Here is a 15,745-nt window from a genome sequence, read left to right as displayed (position 1 = left end):
GGGGGGGGGGGGGCGGGTGGCAGGCTCAGGGAGAGGGGTCCGGGGGGCTGGGAGGGGCAGAGCGTCCGCGGCCATCAGGACCAGGCCCCTCGTGGGTGGTAGGGGCCCCGCGGGCAGCTCAGAGCGAGGTCCGGGGCGGGGTGGCGGTCACAGTGGGGGCTGCCCTGAGCTCTGATCACCCCACCTGAACCCCCAACCGGGGGCTTGTTGGGGACCTGGTTGTGCCGTCAGACACGTCCCCCTCGGGCATGGCCAAGAGCAGCTCGTCTGGCAGGAGGAGACACAGGGTGGGTGGTGGGGCCTGAGACCCCTTAGCAGTGTGCGCACTGGGCCCGACGCACCCCGCCAAGACGACCTCCGATGGACGAGGTCTCCCCTCAGCCCCGTGGGATCTGAGAACCCCGGTTTCCAGGAGCCTCGAAGTGGGAGAACTCATGGTGCCTCCAGCCTTCTTGAAAAGCCATCTGCCCTGGGTCTCTGGGCCTCAGTCTTCCCGGTTATGGAGTGGGGAGAGGCAGTCCCACCAGCTCCCGGACCCGGGTTCTCTGGCCTTGGGAGACCCTGAGGCCTGAGCGCTGGGGTGGGGGTCCCTGGCTCTCCCCTGCCCCGCCTCATCCTGGCAGCGGGCTGGAAGCAGGATGTGTGATAAGGTAAAGAAAATACCTCCTGTGCAAACAGCTTATCTGGCTCCTATCGGTGTCCTGGCCCCTGCCCCCTGTTTTTCCAGGGGCCGACGCCACCGGGGGCCCTTCCTTCCCGTCCAGCCTCCAGCTCACCACCTCCTGGCCTCTGGCCTGGCCACACACCCCGTTCCCTGCCTAGGCTGGGGAGCGGCCAGGGGTCCGGGCCCGGCCTCTCTGTGAACTGAAGGGTAGGCGGGTGGGCAAGCGAGGGTCTGGGCAGAGCCTGGGTGGTCGCAGGGGTGAAGGCCGATGGGACGGCCCTCCTACCGCTGCCACTGCTGGTGGCCTGGGTGCTGCCCCCAGCCTGGCAGGTGCCTACCTCCACCCCGGGGGCGTGGCAGCAGCAGGCATGGAGGTCAGAGGTCAGCCGGCACCATGGAGAATAAGACGCTGCCACCACCCGCGGCCCGGAGAGCCCTCAGGGGTTACAGAGATCCTTCCAGAAAAGGCAGCCTCCTGTCCGCCCCGCCCACAAAGGAGGCACTCACAAGAGGAGGGCCCGGGCCTGCCCTGCGTGGAACCCCAGACACCTGCCTTCACAGCACCGATCGGCTGGCCCTCAACCCCGCCCCCCTGCAGCACAGGCGTGGTTATTCTCCTCCTCACAGACGAGACCAAGGGTCAGAGCGGACCCGGCCACACAGCGAGGCGGGTGACGGAGTTCAAACCCAGAGGTCCGACCCCATCCAGGCCTCCGTCCGTCAGGCCCCTTGAAGGGGAGGCAGGGAAGAAGGGGGCTGGGCTGGGGCAGGGGTCCAGGAAGCGGGGCGGGAGGCTCCGGGTACAGAGGGCACTGCCCCCCGCACGCAGCAGGCACAGCTCCCTCCTACCTTGCCTCTGCTCCGGAGCCCTCGGGGCGGCCGACCGGGCCCCAGATGGGGGGGCCGTGCCCACAGCTGGGCTCCGTGGGGGTGCTCGTGCCCAGCTCCACACCTGGCACGGGGGTGGCATGTGCCCGCCCTCCAAGACCCCAGCAAGGCCCCTGGGCCCTGGGGCGGGGCAGGGCAAGTCCCGCAGAACTGCCTCAGGCAGTGGCAAGGTGACGGGTGGCGGTGGGGCCACCCGACGTTACCCCCGATCGGCTGTTACTGCCGCGGCCTTCAGGGTCCGTTCAGCCCCACGGTGTGCGCAGGGAGACGCGTGCCGACAGAACGTTTAGGAATCCTCGGGGAACGCGCTTTCAGAAACGTTTCTCCCTCTTCCGGTAGAGATTTTGCGGGTCGGCAGGGCCACGATGACCGTCCTCGCCACCCTATGCCTGTCCGCACGGAGGTGACCGTGCGGGATAAATTCCTAGGAGGGGACCGCGGAGTCAGGGTCAGAGCTTGCGGCTGTGGCGTGGGGCGCAGCCAGGGGCACCCGGATTTCTGTGAGCTCTCGCCGGGAGGGCAGGGATGGGCCCGGGGCCCCAGGGAGGCCACGACACCCGATGGATGCCCACACATCCGGCCCACCTGCCCGAGGCGGCCTTGCCCTCGGGGGCCGGGCCGAGGGAGGGCCGACCCAGAGGCGGCTGCAGAGGGGCAAAGGCGGGTCCTGGGCGGGGGAGGGGGCCTCCCCGCGACGACGACGACACACAAAAGCCCCAGCGATAGCATCACGCCGTGTTTCAGGCCCAGCTCGGCCCTTTCGGGCAGGATATGACCAGCCCTCGAACCAATGGCGGCCCCTTTGTCCCATCTCTGGGGACTGATCTTATCGGCCGCATCCACGGCCGCCGTGATGGAAAAACACGGTGAGGAAATCAAAAGTTAGGCACAGAGATAGAGAAATAATAAATAAACAAATAAATAAATAAACATAAAGAGCCAGTGCTGGCTGCAGGGGAGGGGTCCCCAGGGGCGGGCGGAGGTGCTGCAGGTGGGGGCCTGGCTCCCATCCCGGGGGGGGGGGGAGTCCGACAGAGCTGCCGCACCTCGCCAAGCCTCGGTTTCCCTGCCTGTCAGGTGGGGCCGGGGGAGCCGGCTGGAGAAGGAACAGCCTGACGGGAGGCCCCAGCCGTGGCCGCACGGCCACAGGGAGGACCCACACGGTGCCCAGGGACCGCTGCGCCCTGCCCGGCCCCCGTCATGTCTCCCGACGGCCTGCCCCCGCCCGAGAGCGGCAGCCCCGGCCCACAGAAGGGGGCCAGCTGGAGGCCAGGTCCGCCCCGGTGCGAGCAGTGCCCCGCAGGTCCAGGGTAACGGAACGGGGACAGCGAGGCTGACGATGCCGGAGTCAGGGACACTGACCGTGTCAGTGACAGCGACGGTGACAACGTGAGCGACAGCAGGAGTCCCTCTGTCGGCCCAGGGGCTGTGCCGGTGCTGGTCCTGGGAAGAGGGCCCTGCTCGCGTGGACGGCGGTGGCGGCTGTGGCGGGAACGGCCTGCTGTCACGCGCCAACCCCGCCAGCCCCCGGGTGTCTCCCAGGTGCGTCTGCGGCCACCTCCTCGTGGAGGCCCCAGGCCACGCGGCCAGGCTGTGCGGAGTCTGGATTTGGGCCCCGGAGGAGGACAGCGAGGGGACCTTCTGGAAGGGGCCCCCCAGGTGCGGGCGGGCGGACCCGGACCTGCAGCCCACTGACATTTGGGAGGCGCTGGCAGAGCAAAGGCGGACGGACGCTCAGACACGGCCTGGGGCCAGGGGGCGGTCTGGCCGGGGCAGGAAGCCGGTGGGAGGGCGGAGGAGGAAGCCAGGCTCGATTAGCGCCCGCGGCCAAGATAGGCCACCCTGGCCACAGATAGCCGCTCCCGGAAGGCCGGTGAGGTCAGCGGGCGGCACGGGGCAGGCGGCCAGGCCTGGGCCCCCACCCGCCGCCGGGACGGCCGAGGACTCAGGCCCCGGCCATGCTCCCTGCCGGGTGCTGTGCCGCCCCCTCGCCCTCCGCCAGGCGGAGTCTACACCCCGGGAGGCGTCGGAAAGCCCCTGGGCACCACGTGTGACAAGGCCAAGAGGGGCTGGGTGAGGGGACCTTTCCCCGGGAACCAGGGCCGCGAACCCAGTCCACTCAAGCGCCCGGTGGTGGTGGCCAGAAACGGTCACTGAACCTCTCCGGGCCTCAGTTTCCGCATCTGTAAAACGGGGAGCACGGCACCTGCTGCCAAATTGCCGTCAGCTTGTCTCCCGAGTCCACCCCCTGCGGCCCCGCCACAGGGCCTTTGCTCGGCTGCGCTGTAAAGGCCGGCTTACCCAGGGTGTCTGCAGCTTGCTCCCCGGCCCAGGGTGCTGTCTGTGCACATCCCCGCGGGTCAGGGGCATCTCCTCGCCCAGCACCAGCTGCCACGCGCTCCCCCGCGTTTCTCTCGGTTAGTGTCCGAGCCCCTCGCGGTGCTCTCTGTCATGGGCCGTGGCTGCAGGAGAGCAGTGGCTGGTCTCTTTTGTTCCTGCGGTGTCCCCGGTGTCCGTTACAGGGGCCGGCACACGGGAGGTGCTCAATAGATAAGAGCGCAAACCAGGGGGCAGTGAGTTCTGGCGGGAGCCGCCCGGCAGACGGTGGTCCTCGCGTCCTGGTGCCACGCCCGCTGACCGCCTGCGCCTCTCACAGGCCCCGGTCCCCGGGTGGGGTGAGGCGGACGACGGAGCCAGCCGCGGCAGCGAGCCATCCGGCCAGGGCCCATCTGGGTGCCGGGTGGGGAGCCACTAACCGCGGGGAGGGGCTGCCCCAGGGGCGAGGGGTCAGCAGCCCAGCCGTGGGGGACGCCACGCTGCCAGCTCCGTGCCTCAGTTTCCCCACAGAGACGGGCAGCGAGCTCTGACTGCGGATGCCCCCTCTCTGCGCACGGCCTTTCGGGGGTGCCGGGTGTGGCCTGGTGCCCCCCGGGCAGCGCAAGAGGTGGCACCCGTGTGGGACAGGTGGCCACGGAGGCCACGGCCCCTACCTCAGCCGTGTCCTGGGGGCCCTGTCTACAGGGCCTCGCTCAGAGGGGTGGGCGGGCCTGAGCTGTGGCGGTGGATGCCAGCCAGGGGTTCAGGCCCCTTCTCTGGCCCAGGGGCCAGCGGTCTGGGGAGCGTGCCCTGGCAAGAGCCCACGGGCGACCCTCAGCCTGTGACAGCTGAACCCCATTTCCCATGGGATGCCGCCCCCTTGATCTGAGCTTGCCTCCTCCCTCCTCACCGCTGCACCCGCCCAGTCCCAGCGGGCCGCGCTCTGGCCCCGGGGCTCTGGCCTTCCCTGTGCCCGGTGCACCGTCCCCAGCGGCTGCCCCCCCCTTCTGGCCAGTGGGCTTGGCCAGGCCTGTTCGGCATCGCTCCCTCTCTTTTTCCAGAGCCTCTCCCCTCGGCTGCGTGACGTCGTCGCTTCTGGGTTATTCTGTCTCTGTCTCCCTAACTCGAACCTCAGTGCCCTGGCCACCTGGACGCCGCGGGCCCCAAGCAGGTGTTTAACATACAAGTGTTCGTGGAGTGAATGAACGACCTTCTCGTGCCGGCTCCTGGGCCGTAGAGACCAGGATGTTTTGGGCCGAAGGCCTGTGTCACCCCCACGACGCAGCTCCAAGAGGGCAAGACCACCCCCCCTTGTTGCCGGGAGCAGCGGCACGGCTGGCCCCCTGCAGGTGTCTGTAAAGAGCTGGGAAGGCGGGCAGGCTGGCTGACCACGGGGGCACGCAGCCCCCCCACCCCGGGCCTTCCGCCACCTCCTGGAATCGCCGTCTGCTCGGCCGGGAAAGGGGGTCTGGACAGGCACAGGGCCCAGCGGGCGGGTCTCAGGGCCCACGTCCCCCTGGGACACCCAGAAGAGGTGGCCGACTCTGGCCCCTGGAGCTGACCCCGGGCTGACCCTTGCCATCTACCATCACCCTCTCCTTCGCCCCTCCCCCATCTGTTAATCTAAGACAAATAGGCCTATCGGGTGGCAGTGCCGGGCCCCACGATAACGCAAAATAGCCGAAATGATTTTTTCCCACCCACGCAGGCCGCGCTGCTGGGAGGGGACGTGCGGCCAGGCCGTATCGGTCCATCTCCCGGGCTGTCCATCAGGACAGGCCGTCCTGCCTCGGCGGCCCGACCGCCCGCCGCCCGATAACAGACCTTGAGGTTTGCCTAGAAACTCCGGCAGTGAGATTAGTCAGCCGAGCACAACCCAGATAGCCGGCCCGGCGCCCTTGCTCACGCTCCAGAGGTGAAGATTCCAGCAGGCTCCCCAGGACCCCCGGGGTGGGGGGATCAGGCTCCAGTGCTCAAGCAGGAGGCAGCTCCGCCTCTGGCCCCTCACGGCACCGTGCTCCCTGCGGGTGCTCCTTCAACCCAGCTGCTGCGTGGCAGCTGACCAGACACCTTGCTTGAAATCCCCCAGCCCTTCCTTTTATGTCAAGACCGTAGAGGCGTCTCCCTACACCCCACAGCACGGAGCCCCAACCCTGACCCACCTGCGCCCATTCTGTCTCATGCTCCAGCCACACCCACCCACGCTGTTCAAACCTCAGGGCCTTTGCACTGCCCGGACACCCTCACCCCACTCCAGCTGGTCCTCTGGCCTCAGCTCAGGGACGTCTCTGCTGACCCGCAGTGCCGTGAGGACGTGGCCAGCCTTCCCACCTCTGCCTCCAGGGCCTGAGATGGGGATATAAATGGTAACACCGGATGCCTGGCCAATTAGATTTTGTTTTGTGAACAGTGGTCGCCAGGAAAGAGTTCCAGGCTCCGAGGCTCCTATGGGTGAAAGGAACCCCACTCTTGGGGCCCTGATCACAAAGCCAGGCCACAGGCCGGGGCCCCTCCCCCCACCCCCGGCCAAGCTGACCACCAAGTGTGCCCCTGGCCACCTCCCCCCTTCCTGGGCCCACGGAGCCCAGGCCACCCTCACGACTACTTGACGCCCCCCCGCGGGCCCCCACCCGGCGTGGCACCTGCACTCAGCAGCGGTTGCACGCTGGCCCCCATCCGGGGCATCCGGGCCTTGCCTGCCCTGTGCCAGGCTCACCAGGCAGCAAGGGAGGCCGGAGGAGGCGGCCCAGCCCCAGGCGGCCCGGCAGAGGGGCTGCTCAGGCGGGAGGGGGTCCCACACCATGAGGCTGGCTGCAGAGGAGGCTCCCGGACGCCCTGGGACTCCCCAGAGCCGCTCCCTCCCTTCATCCTGGTTCCTCATGACCCGGCCAGGCAGGCCGAGGGCACGCTGACGGCCACTGCACAGGGGCTCAGATGGGGCCCAGGAGGTGGGTGATGGGCCCGGGACCCCCACTCAGGATGGGACCCTCCAGGCTCAGTCCGAACGGAGGCCGGCCTTCCTGCCTGACCTGTTTCTTTTAGATGTTAGTGGGGAGACCGAGAGGGGGAGAGGGGACGGCTGAATGGCAGGAGGGCTGGGGGTCGTGGAGTGAGGGGCCGACCCCTTTCGGGCAGAAAGCTCGTGGCCAGCTGCCCTCCAGACATGCTTTGGGGATTACAGATTACAGCTCTCAGATATTTGCATATCAGAATTTTAAACAGCCAGCCCCTCCAGCAAACAAGGTCATTTCAAAGATAAAAATACTGAGCCTTCCCCTTCCTGCCACCCACCGCCTTTCCCCTCAAAGCCCCCAGCCCAGCATCCCCGCGTCCCTGAGCCCCACCGGGTGCTTTCCCGACCACAGGCCGAAGCGCCCTCCCTACAGACCTGGGACCGGGCTCCAGGGCCTCCTGGCTAGGCCTCGGTCTCACCCCCAGGGCCTTTGCACGGGCTCTGCACTTCTGACCGGAGGACCTCCCTGCCCTATGGGGCCCATCTGGGGGCCACCTTCCCCTCGGGGACTTCCACAGTCCCCTCACTGGTGTGGTCAGGGCTCCCAGCGTGGAGGACACCCCAGCACATGGCTCCTTGGGATGGAGGGAGGATCCATCTAATTATGGGGGGAGGGGGGCTCTGCCCAGGCCCTCACCCGCCCCAGGGGGCAGCTGCGGTCCCGGTGCTCAGAGGAGAGAGGGGACATCTATCCCTGAGACCGCACTGTGGGGCCACCTCGGAGCCGGCCTCACCCTGGGCCACAAACCACTCGCAGGGACGCAGGAAGCGGAGGGCGGCCTCTCCCAGCCTCGGGCCCCCTGCTTGGCAGCTGAAGCGGGCAGTGCCTTTCTGCCCCGAGAGTGGCTTCTCCACATGACATCCCAGCCCAGACCGCCGGCGAGGGGAGACAACACTGCGGCTCTCTGCGTGCTGTGGGCGTAGCCCCTTCACAGGCCCCTTAGCTCCATCGTACAGATGAGGAAACTGAGGCCCAGAGAGGTCGGCAAAGCTGGAGCCCCTCCGGGGCCGGCACGCTCAGGGGTCTGTGCCCTGACCTCCGCGCCACTGGCCATACTCCCACCTGACCCGCGACAGCTGAGGCCGCTGACGGAGCTCACAACTTCTCAAAGCGGAAACACATGCCTGAGGACCTCCCCAGCCTGGTTCTGGAGCTCTGGGGCCACGAGGTGTCGGGCGGGGGCAGGACCGGGCCCCTCATGGGTCCCGGATGCGCACTCCGGCGTCCACGAAGCCCTCGCACATCCACGACCTCGCTGGTGTCTGCAGTGTGTACCGAGGCCCTCCTGCCTGCTGCCCGGGGGTGCCTCCCGGGGGTGCTCGTGGCCGGCTGCTCTGGGCCTTGCCCCCGGGGCAGAGCGGCCCCCCTGTACCCGCTGTGCAGCTTCAGAGAGGCACCGAGGCCCAGTCTCTCCGCTGGGCTGTTGGCTGTTGTCACCGGCTCCTGGGCTCCCTGACCACGGGTCTGACCCCGGGGGGAGGTGCCTGGGAGACCCACGAGCCCTGGCCCTCGCGCAGGCCAGATGGGAAACTGAGGCTCGGGGCCAGGCCCTTCCCCAGAGCCAGACGGTGCAAGGTGCACGTGTGGTCCGAGCTGGTCGCCTTCATCCAGAGGGCAAAGGTAGCTGGTGTCCCCAAGCCAGGCGGTACAGCCAGGGCTATTTTCCAGGCTTGGGGACAGACTCAGAGACACAGGGGCGGGTAGATGCTCACCCGGGATGGGCAGAGTGGCAAGAAGGGGGCAGACAAGGCGAGGGGGGGGTGGGGCGCGGGACTCGTGGGCAGGGGCCACGGCCGCACACCCCCACCCTGGGCACTGCCCTCAGGGACGCCGGCCTGGTCAGGCCCTGGCAAAGCCCTGCTGCCCCATCGCTGGCACGGGCGGCCCCTCTCAGATAAGGGCCCACTGGGCCTCTCTGGCTTCCCTGGCGGGCGATAAGTGCGGCCTGCCCGGGGTCTGATAGGGGGCAGGCACCACGGCGGTTGGCCAGCGGCCGCTTATCGGCCCATCGCTGCCCACTGCACAGAAATTGCTATCTGCGGCGACGGACGGGGAGCCCCCGGCCCCAGGGATGCAAATAGCACAGGAAGCCCCCCGAGGCGCTCCAGCCCTAAACCACGGCCACCCTCGGGCCGGCCGGTGCCCCGGGGTCAGCTTCCCATCTCCAGGAGGCTCTGTTCCTCCGTCTATGAAATGGGGGTGATGATTGCACTGATGGGGGGATGGGGCCCCACTGGGACAGTCACACAGTCGCGGCCCCGGCTCTGGAGCCAGGGATCGGTCTGGACCCTGCTCTGCCACTTTCCAGCTGGGTGACCCTGGACAAGTCCCTCTGTCACTCTGCGCCCGAGTCTCCTGCATAAACTGGGGGGGGCTACCCCCGTGCCCGCCTCAGAGCCTGGGTGACGCTGCCTGGGGCTCTTCCTCCCCAGGGCCACTCTATCCAGTGGCCGGTCCGGGTCCCTCAGGCACACGGGTGGTCCCCCCGCCGCCCCCCCCCGCCCCCGCAGGAGGAAGTTTCCTCATAAAGACTGGAACATGAGGTCCATGGGGCCTGGGGCAGTGCTGACCTGGCTTCTGTGGGCGCCTTGTTGTGACCTCATCTGCAGCTGGGGAAACTGAGGCAGGTAGCGCAGTCTGACCACGGGGTCCCCGCCCAGCCCGCGCAGCACCATCCTGTGGGCGGAAAGGCCCCCGTGTGGACCCCAGCACCCAGCAGACAGGCGTCCGGCTCAGCTCTGAGGGCCGTGAGGACCTCAAGGACACGTGGCCCTGTGGCCTGTCCCTTGCCAGGTGCTCCTTGGTGGGAACAGGCCACACCGCGGGCACATTTCTGCCAGGGCACCCGGGGCCCCTCCTCTGCCGTCAACAGGTCCCCAAGAGGGGGGGTGGCGGCCAAGTCCGTTTTGAAGGGAAGCAGTGTTGCTGAGCTGGGGGCAGCAGAGGGGACCCCTAGCACCGTCCTACCCAGGGTGCTCCACTCCTGGGCAACACGGTGGCCCATCCAGGTGGAAAGGGCAGAGAATGAGAGGGCACAGAAAATGTGGGGTTGCCATCTTGGTGCGACCGACAGGCCGGCCCTTCCCACAGCCTCAGACTGCCCACACTGTCCCTGTGTGGGACGGGCTGTGTTAATCACGAGGGGAACCGGGGGGCATACGTGTCCCCACATCTACGCCAGAGCCGGTGGCAGACATCACTAGTCAATCACGGCTCTCTTCTCCCGAGGCTTGGGGACACCCCCTCCCCTGCCCCCCAAGAGGTCCACATGGACTTTCAGCCTGAGCCTAGAGGGAGACCATCTCTGACACCCTTCCTATCTTGGCCCCCGAGGGCCCTCAGAGGAGGGATTCAGGTCCCTTCTGCCCTGGCAGAGCCTGTCCCTGCCCCACCTGGGTGCTTCCTCTCCACCGGCCACAGCCTCCCTGGGCTGCTCGTGCAACCTCCCTGAGGACTGTTTGCTCACAGCTAGAAGACATGTACTCAGCAAGCACTCAATGAATGCTTCCTGCATCCACGCACGCCTGGCCCAAGTGCACGGCGTCCCCTCACTGAGACAGTGCCCGCCGACCCTCGCTGACGCACAGACACGCGGCCCCACGCCCCCGCCCCCGCCACCCTGCGTTCCCGGAACAAACAGAAACAGCAGACACGCCCAGCTTTCCCTGCACTGCTAGGAGCACAGGGAGAACCATCTGGTAGGACCTCTGAAGTCAGAATTCGGGCAGGGGGATGGGCAGCACAAATCCTCCCTCAGACACTCCCCTGCTCCAGCACCGGGCAGTTGGGAGCCAACTCCTGCCCCCCGACCCTGCGGCTGCGGCCACCCGGGGGCCGGGGGGTGGGCCCTCTCCCACCCTGCACAGGCCTGAACCCCCAGCCCAGCTGGGACGCAGAGGCATCCACCTCCGTGGCTCCCAATTCCTGCGATGCCTCTCGCTGGCCTCACCACCTGCTCCTCTCCCCCAGCCAGGCACACTGCCTCCTGGGAGCCCTCAGAGCGCGTGGGCAAGGGGTTTAGCTCTGGGCATCGGCAGGGCTTGGTGGCCGCCTCCCACGCTATCGCCGGCCCCACAGGCTGCCTGGACTTCGGAACGGGCACGGGCCCCGGCCCGGAGGGTCGCCACCAACCTCCTCGGCCGGAAGCCGAGGCCCGTCCCGCCCCCCGCCGGCAGGACGGCAGCCCCCGGCCGTGGGTGTGGTTACCTGGCCCGCTCCAGGAGCTGCCTGACTCCTCCTCCAGCCTGGCCTCTGGCTCCTGCCCCTCCATCTCGGGTCGTCCTGGGGATGTGGCGGGTGGTGGCGATGGTGGGGGCGGGGGATTGGCGTCTGCGGACAGGAAAACACGGTCAGGCCCCGCCACCTCCGGGCACCGCGTCGCCCACCTCCCCACCGCCCCCCCCCCCCACCCCGTGGCCAGGAGGCACACCGAGACCCAGGCGGTGAGCACGCGCCCGAGGTCCCTCCACACCGGGCTTGCGCTAATGGGGGCACAGACTCCTCAGTTTTCTCCTTGGCCTTCCGAGCCCCTCATCCCCTCATTAATTGCAGCAACAATTGCTCTTCCAGTGGCCGCTAATAATGAGAGGGCAGGGTGGCCTCACGGGCACACCCAGGCCAGCGGGCGGCCGTGCAGGCTCCCTGGTCTCCTCCGCCGGCAGCTGGGGGCCCCTCCAGCCGGGCCCGGCACCCGGGTCCAGCCCAAAGGGCATATTTGCCTTCCCTGCTGAGCCTGATAACCACGCAGCCCCCAATCGATGAGCTCCCATAAAAGCCCCCCCTTGGTGACGTCACACGCCCGGCAGATTATTAATACCCAAGATAAGGGCTGTGATTAACATCAAATAAATCAATCACACAGTATAAAAGTCCTATTATTTTTGGCTATAAATCAACGCGGCTGGCATTCGAGCCCCAGCCAGCCATCGCGCGGGAGCCGCGCTGGGCCCGCCCGAGAGGCAGAGCTCGCTCCCCGCCGCCTTATCTCGCCCATCGCTGCGTTATCACCGCGGCCTGTGCCAGGTGCAACCCCGGCTGTTTTTTCCAGCTCTTTCCCCGGCCCCGCCCCCACCCACCCCATGCAGCCCCAGCGAGCAGATCAGATAAGGGGCCCGGCTCCCCTGGAAAGCCACCGGGGTCAAAGTCCACCAGTAACAGCCACTTGCCCTTTGGTAGATCGGGGCGCCCCCATTAGCACACAGCACCTAACAGCGGTGGTGATGGCGGTGGCGATAAGGGGGCCCCGGGCGCACTGCCACAGGCTCGGCCGCCCAGACCCAGCGACCGAGGCTCAGGCAGGGCAGGAGCACGGGCTCCGGGGACAGACATGATGCCGATGATGGTGGCGGAGATAGTAATAATGCACAAGAGCCGGCACCGGAGGCCGGGCCCCTGACCTGGCACCCCGGCCACTGTCTCTGGGTGGGCCGAGGGGCCACCCCTGAGGGGCCTGCCACTGGGGAAAGGGACCGAGGGGCCACCAGGTCTCAGAGCACGAGGCTTGTTGGACTCCTGGCCTGTGGCCATCCCAGGGGGGACGATGATGCTCTGAGACTGGGAGATGCTGGGGGGGGCGGTCCCCCGCGCTCTGCCTGGGGTCTCTGTGCCCCGGCCCCACCCCCACCCCCACCCCGCAGAAGGCTGCTGCCCACTCGCCATATTCCACCTCAGGGCCTTTGCACGGGCAGGTGCTGCCGCCCAGGGACCCCCTTCTCTGCGCATCCTCCGTGTGCAAGGGCGTCGAGGTGCTGAATGGGGATAAGATCACCGGCCATGGGCAGCAGGGTGGGGGCGGGGAGAGGTGCACCAGACCACACCCCCACTAGTCTCGCAACCTGAGTGTTCTCCTCAGGAAAGCAGGCCGCCCCCAGCGCCTCAGTGAGCCCCCTCCCCCTGGGGGGCCCGGGGGTACAGCTCGCTAGGGAAGCCGCCCTCGCCCTGAGGCCAGAGCTGGCCTCCTGGTGGTTAGCCCAGGCACCCCACCCCCCAGCACTACCTCTGGCCCACGAAACTGCCACCAGGAGGGTCCAAAGAAAGGTTCCAGGTGCCTGGGGTGGGTGGGTGGCAGGGGGAGCAGGCATTGGGCACGAAGGGGAATCAACCTGAATCCAGACCTAGGGTCAGGTCAGATCGCTGCCTGGGTGCTTACAGGCTGTGTGTCCAGGGGCAAGCCTCTTAACCTCTCTGGGCTCATTCCCTCGGGTGTAAAATGGGGTACCGTACCTTACCTTACAGCCTGCTATGTACTGAGACCATGTGCGCTGAGGCAGTTGGCACAGCCAGGTAAGGACTCACTGTCCCCGTTCCACACAGGGCAAAGTGAGGCTGGAGAGGGCACGGCTTTCTCAAGGTCACTCAGTGGCCCACGACCTGGGCTAGACCTCCCCAGCGGGGCCTCCGTCTCCCCATCGGTACCAGAAGGGGCTGGACCCGTGCCCAGTGGCGTGTGTCCCCGGGGCGTCAGTGCCCTGGTGGGAAACTGTGGAGCAGTCGGCCCACAGACACCGCCAAGCTTAACACCCACTTCATGGGTGAGGAAACCGAGTCCCAGAAGGACCTGGCTCCGTAAAGTCACAGGCAAGGACGCGGTGGGGGGCGGGGGGTGCGACACAGGGGTCAGACTCGGGCCCGTGGCACGCCCACCGCGACTCACCTGCACTGGCAGGGCTCAGGGGCTCGGGCTCTCCCGCGGCCTCGGGCCCCACGGCTCCAGCCTCCTGCTCCAGGAGGCCGGCGTCCTCTTCTGCGGTCTCCACGTCTCCGAGGGAACCTGCACAACAGCCCGAAGGGAATCCGTAAGGCTCCGTGGGGCGGCCTGACCCCCTCCCGGCACCGGCTCGGCCGCCCCGCAGGGTCAGAGGCCGTGGGGGGTGCCCCCAAGACTTGTGCACACTTCACCCTTGTGTCAGCCCCAGTCCCGCGACAGCCCCAGCACCTGGGGTCGTCCCGGCCGTCCCGTCAACCGCGGCTTGCCCACGGGCCCCTCTCGCCAGGACGGTGGTCCCAGCCCCTCCTTGGTCTCCCCAGCACCGGGGGCAGCGTGCTCTCCCCTGCACTCTGTTCCACGCTGTGCGAGCAGCAGCGGTGCCCCCTCTGGCCCGGGGGGGGGGGGCCCTCTGGGGGTTGCATGAAGCACAGCCCTCGCCCGACCCATAGGGACACTCTTCCGGGGGTCCAGGGCCCCTGAGACGAGAGGGTAACCCTCTCCTGGGCCCAGGACACCTCCTCCGAGAAGCCCCCCACACTCAGGTACCGAGGTTTGGGAGCTTGAGGGTGGACCCTGCGTCCGGCGCACGGAAGTGCTCAGAAAACCTGGCTGAGCGAATAAGTGGTTGAGGGGGCACAGGTGGGGGCACAGGTGTCTGCAGCCTCTGGGGGCGGAGAGCCGCAGGCCTGGGGCACCTGACTCCAATCCTACCTTCCCCAGGAGGCTCCTGCAGGGGGGGTTCCACAGAGCCCCCCTTACAGCCGACAAGGTGGGCCCACAGCCCAGAGACCTCTCAGGAGAGTGGGGAAGCCAGAGCCACGGAGGTGCCCCCAGTCAGGGCAGCAACCGTGTCCCTGAGGTCAGACCAGTGGGTCCAGAGGGGCGGGCAGAGGGACAATGGGGAACAGGTGCCCATCCTTATTCCGCTCCCCGTCTCCCCAGGCCCCTTCCGGCTGACTCAGCCAGCCTGGGCCCCGAGGGCTGGAGACAGGTGCTGGGGCTGAGCTGCCTCCTGCCCCGCCCCCCGACCCTGTCAGTCACCATAGAGATGACGCCCGCCCTCCGGGGGGGGGGTGGGGGGGGGGGCCCCCCCCCCGCCCCCCCCCCCCCCCCCCCCCGCTCCTCCTACTCAGGATGGATGGAGGGGGTGCCCTTCTGGGCCCAGGCCACAGACCCCACAGCAGCCAGGCCCTCTTGCCGCTGAGGAAGAGGAAACCGAGCAGGAAGAAACATCTGGAAGCCACGAAGACAGCCGCAAATCCATGTGATGGGAGCGCACGACGGCGGGGGCAGAATGGGGCTTGCTTTTGCTGGCATTGGAGACAGAAGGCACCTGAGGCATGTGGAATGGAGCATCCACCTCTCAGAGGCTGAGCTCCCCGTCCCTGGAGGCAAGCAAGCAGCAACAGATGGAGATTCGCCTGGGATTTGTGCCTCTGTGGCCGGTGGTTCCTGACCTTTTGTACTTCATGACCCCCGTGGGGATGTGGTGAAAGCCAGTGGCTTCTCCCCAGAAAAACAGAGACCAAAATTTGCCATTTCAGGGGCTTCTCACCAAAGCCCTAGTGTTCTTCCCGCTGCCCTCACTCACTCCCCCCCCCGCCTTTGCCATATTATCCCCGGGGTGAAACCTGGCACCAGCGTCCATCAGGGGCCACAGGAGCTGGCTCCTGGCAGCGGAGACGCGCGAGGCTACGACAGAACAAGCAGCACTGTGACCGAGGTTCCAGACTGACTTTCCCCATCTGGCGATTTCCATGGAGCAGGGAGGTGGGCAAGCTGGTGGCGTGTCTGCGTTTCAGCTCACCTCCCTGGTCACGGGCAGATGGTGGCCCGCGACAGTGACGAACGCTAAGTGTTCCTGGTGTGGCGACAGCTGGGGCAGACGCCGCTCTAGGAGGCCGCGGTGCCGGGCACACCTGGACTCTGCAGGGGACTTCCGGCCCCACTGGGCCCCGAACACAAAACGACAGCAAATGATAAATGCCGTGAGGGAGGGAGGGAGGCAGGTGAAAGAGAAAGAGAGCGACAACAGGGGAGGGCTCCTGCCAGCAGATCTCAGAGGGGACAGACAGCGGGGGGGCTGGACAGAGGGCCTGGGGGCTGGACAGAGGGCCTGGGGGCTGGACAGACAGCTGGGGGGCTGGACAGAGGGTC

At 67.6% G+C, this 15,745-nt stretch overlaps 1 protein-coding gene across 1 annotated transcript in view; it reads right to left on the bottom strand.

The window, feature by feature from the left end:
- The window catches only part of ZFPM1 (zinc finger protein, FOG family member 1), a 67,015-nt gene that overhangs the window by 24,365 nt on the left and 26,905 nt on the right, over nt 1-15,745 (bottom strand). The window contains exons 5-7 of the mRNA XM_040443424.1: nt 15,396-15,536; nt 13,535-13,763; nt 11,089-11,211 (exon numbers count right to left, since the gene is read on the bottom strand). Of these exons, the coding sequence (XP_040299358.1) occupies nt 11,089-11,211; nt 13,535-13,763; nt 15,396-15,536 (493 nt within the window). The remainder of the gene's footprint in view (nt 1-11,088; nt 11,212-13,534; nt 13,764-15,395; nt 15,537-15,745) is intronic.

Source organism: Herpailurus yagouaroundi, unplaced genomic scaffold (genome assembly GCF_014898765.1).
Source record: "Herpailurus yagouaroundi ecotype Mexico unplaced genomic scaffold, PumYag 190, whole genome shotgun sequence".
NCBI classification, from domain to species: domain Eukaryota; kingdom Metazoa; phylum Chordata; class Mammalia; order Carnivora; family Felidae; genus Herpailurus; species Herpailurus yagouaroundi.
The sequence above is the reverse complement of the archived record's forward strand: the minus strand, read 5'-3'. Positions and strand labels throughout refer to the sequence as shown.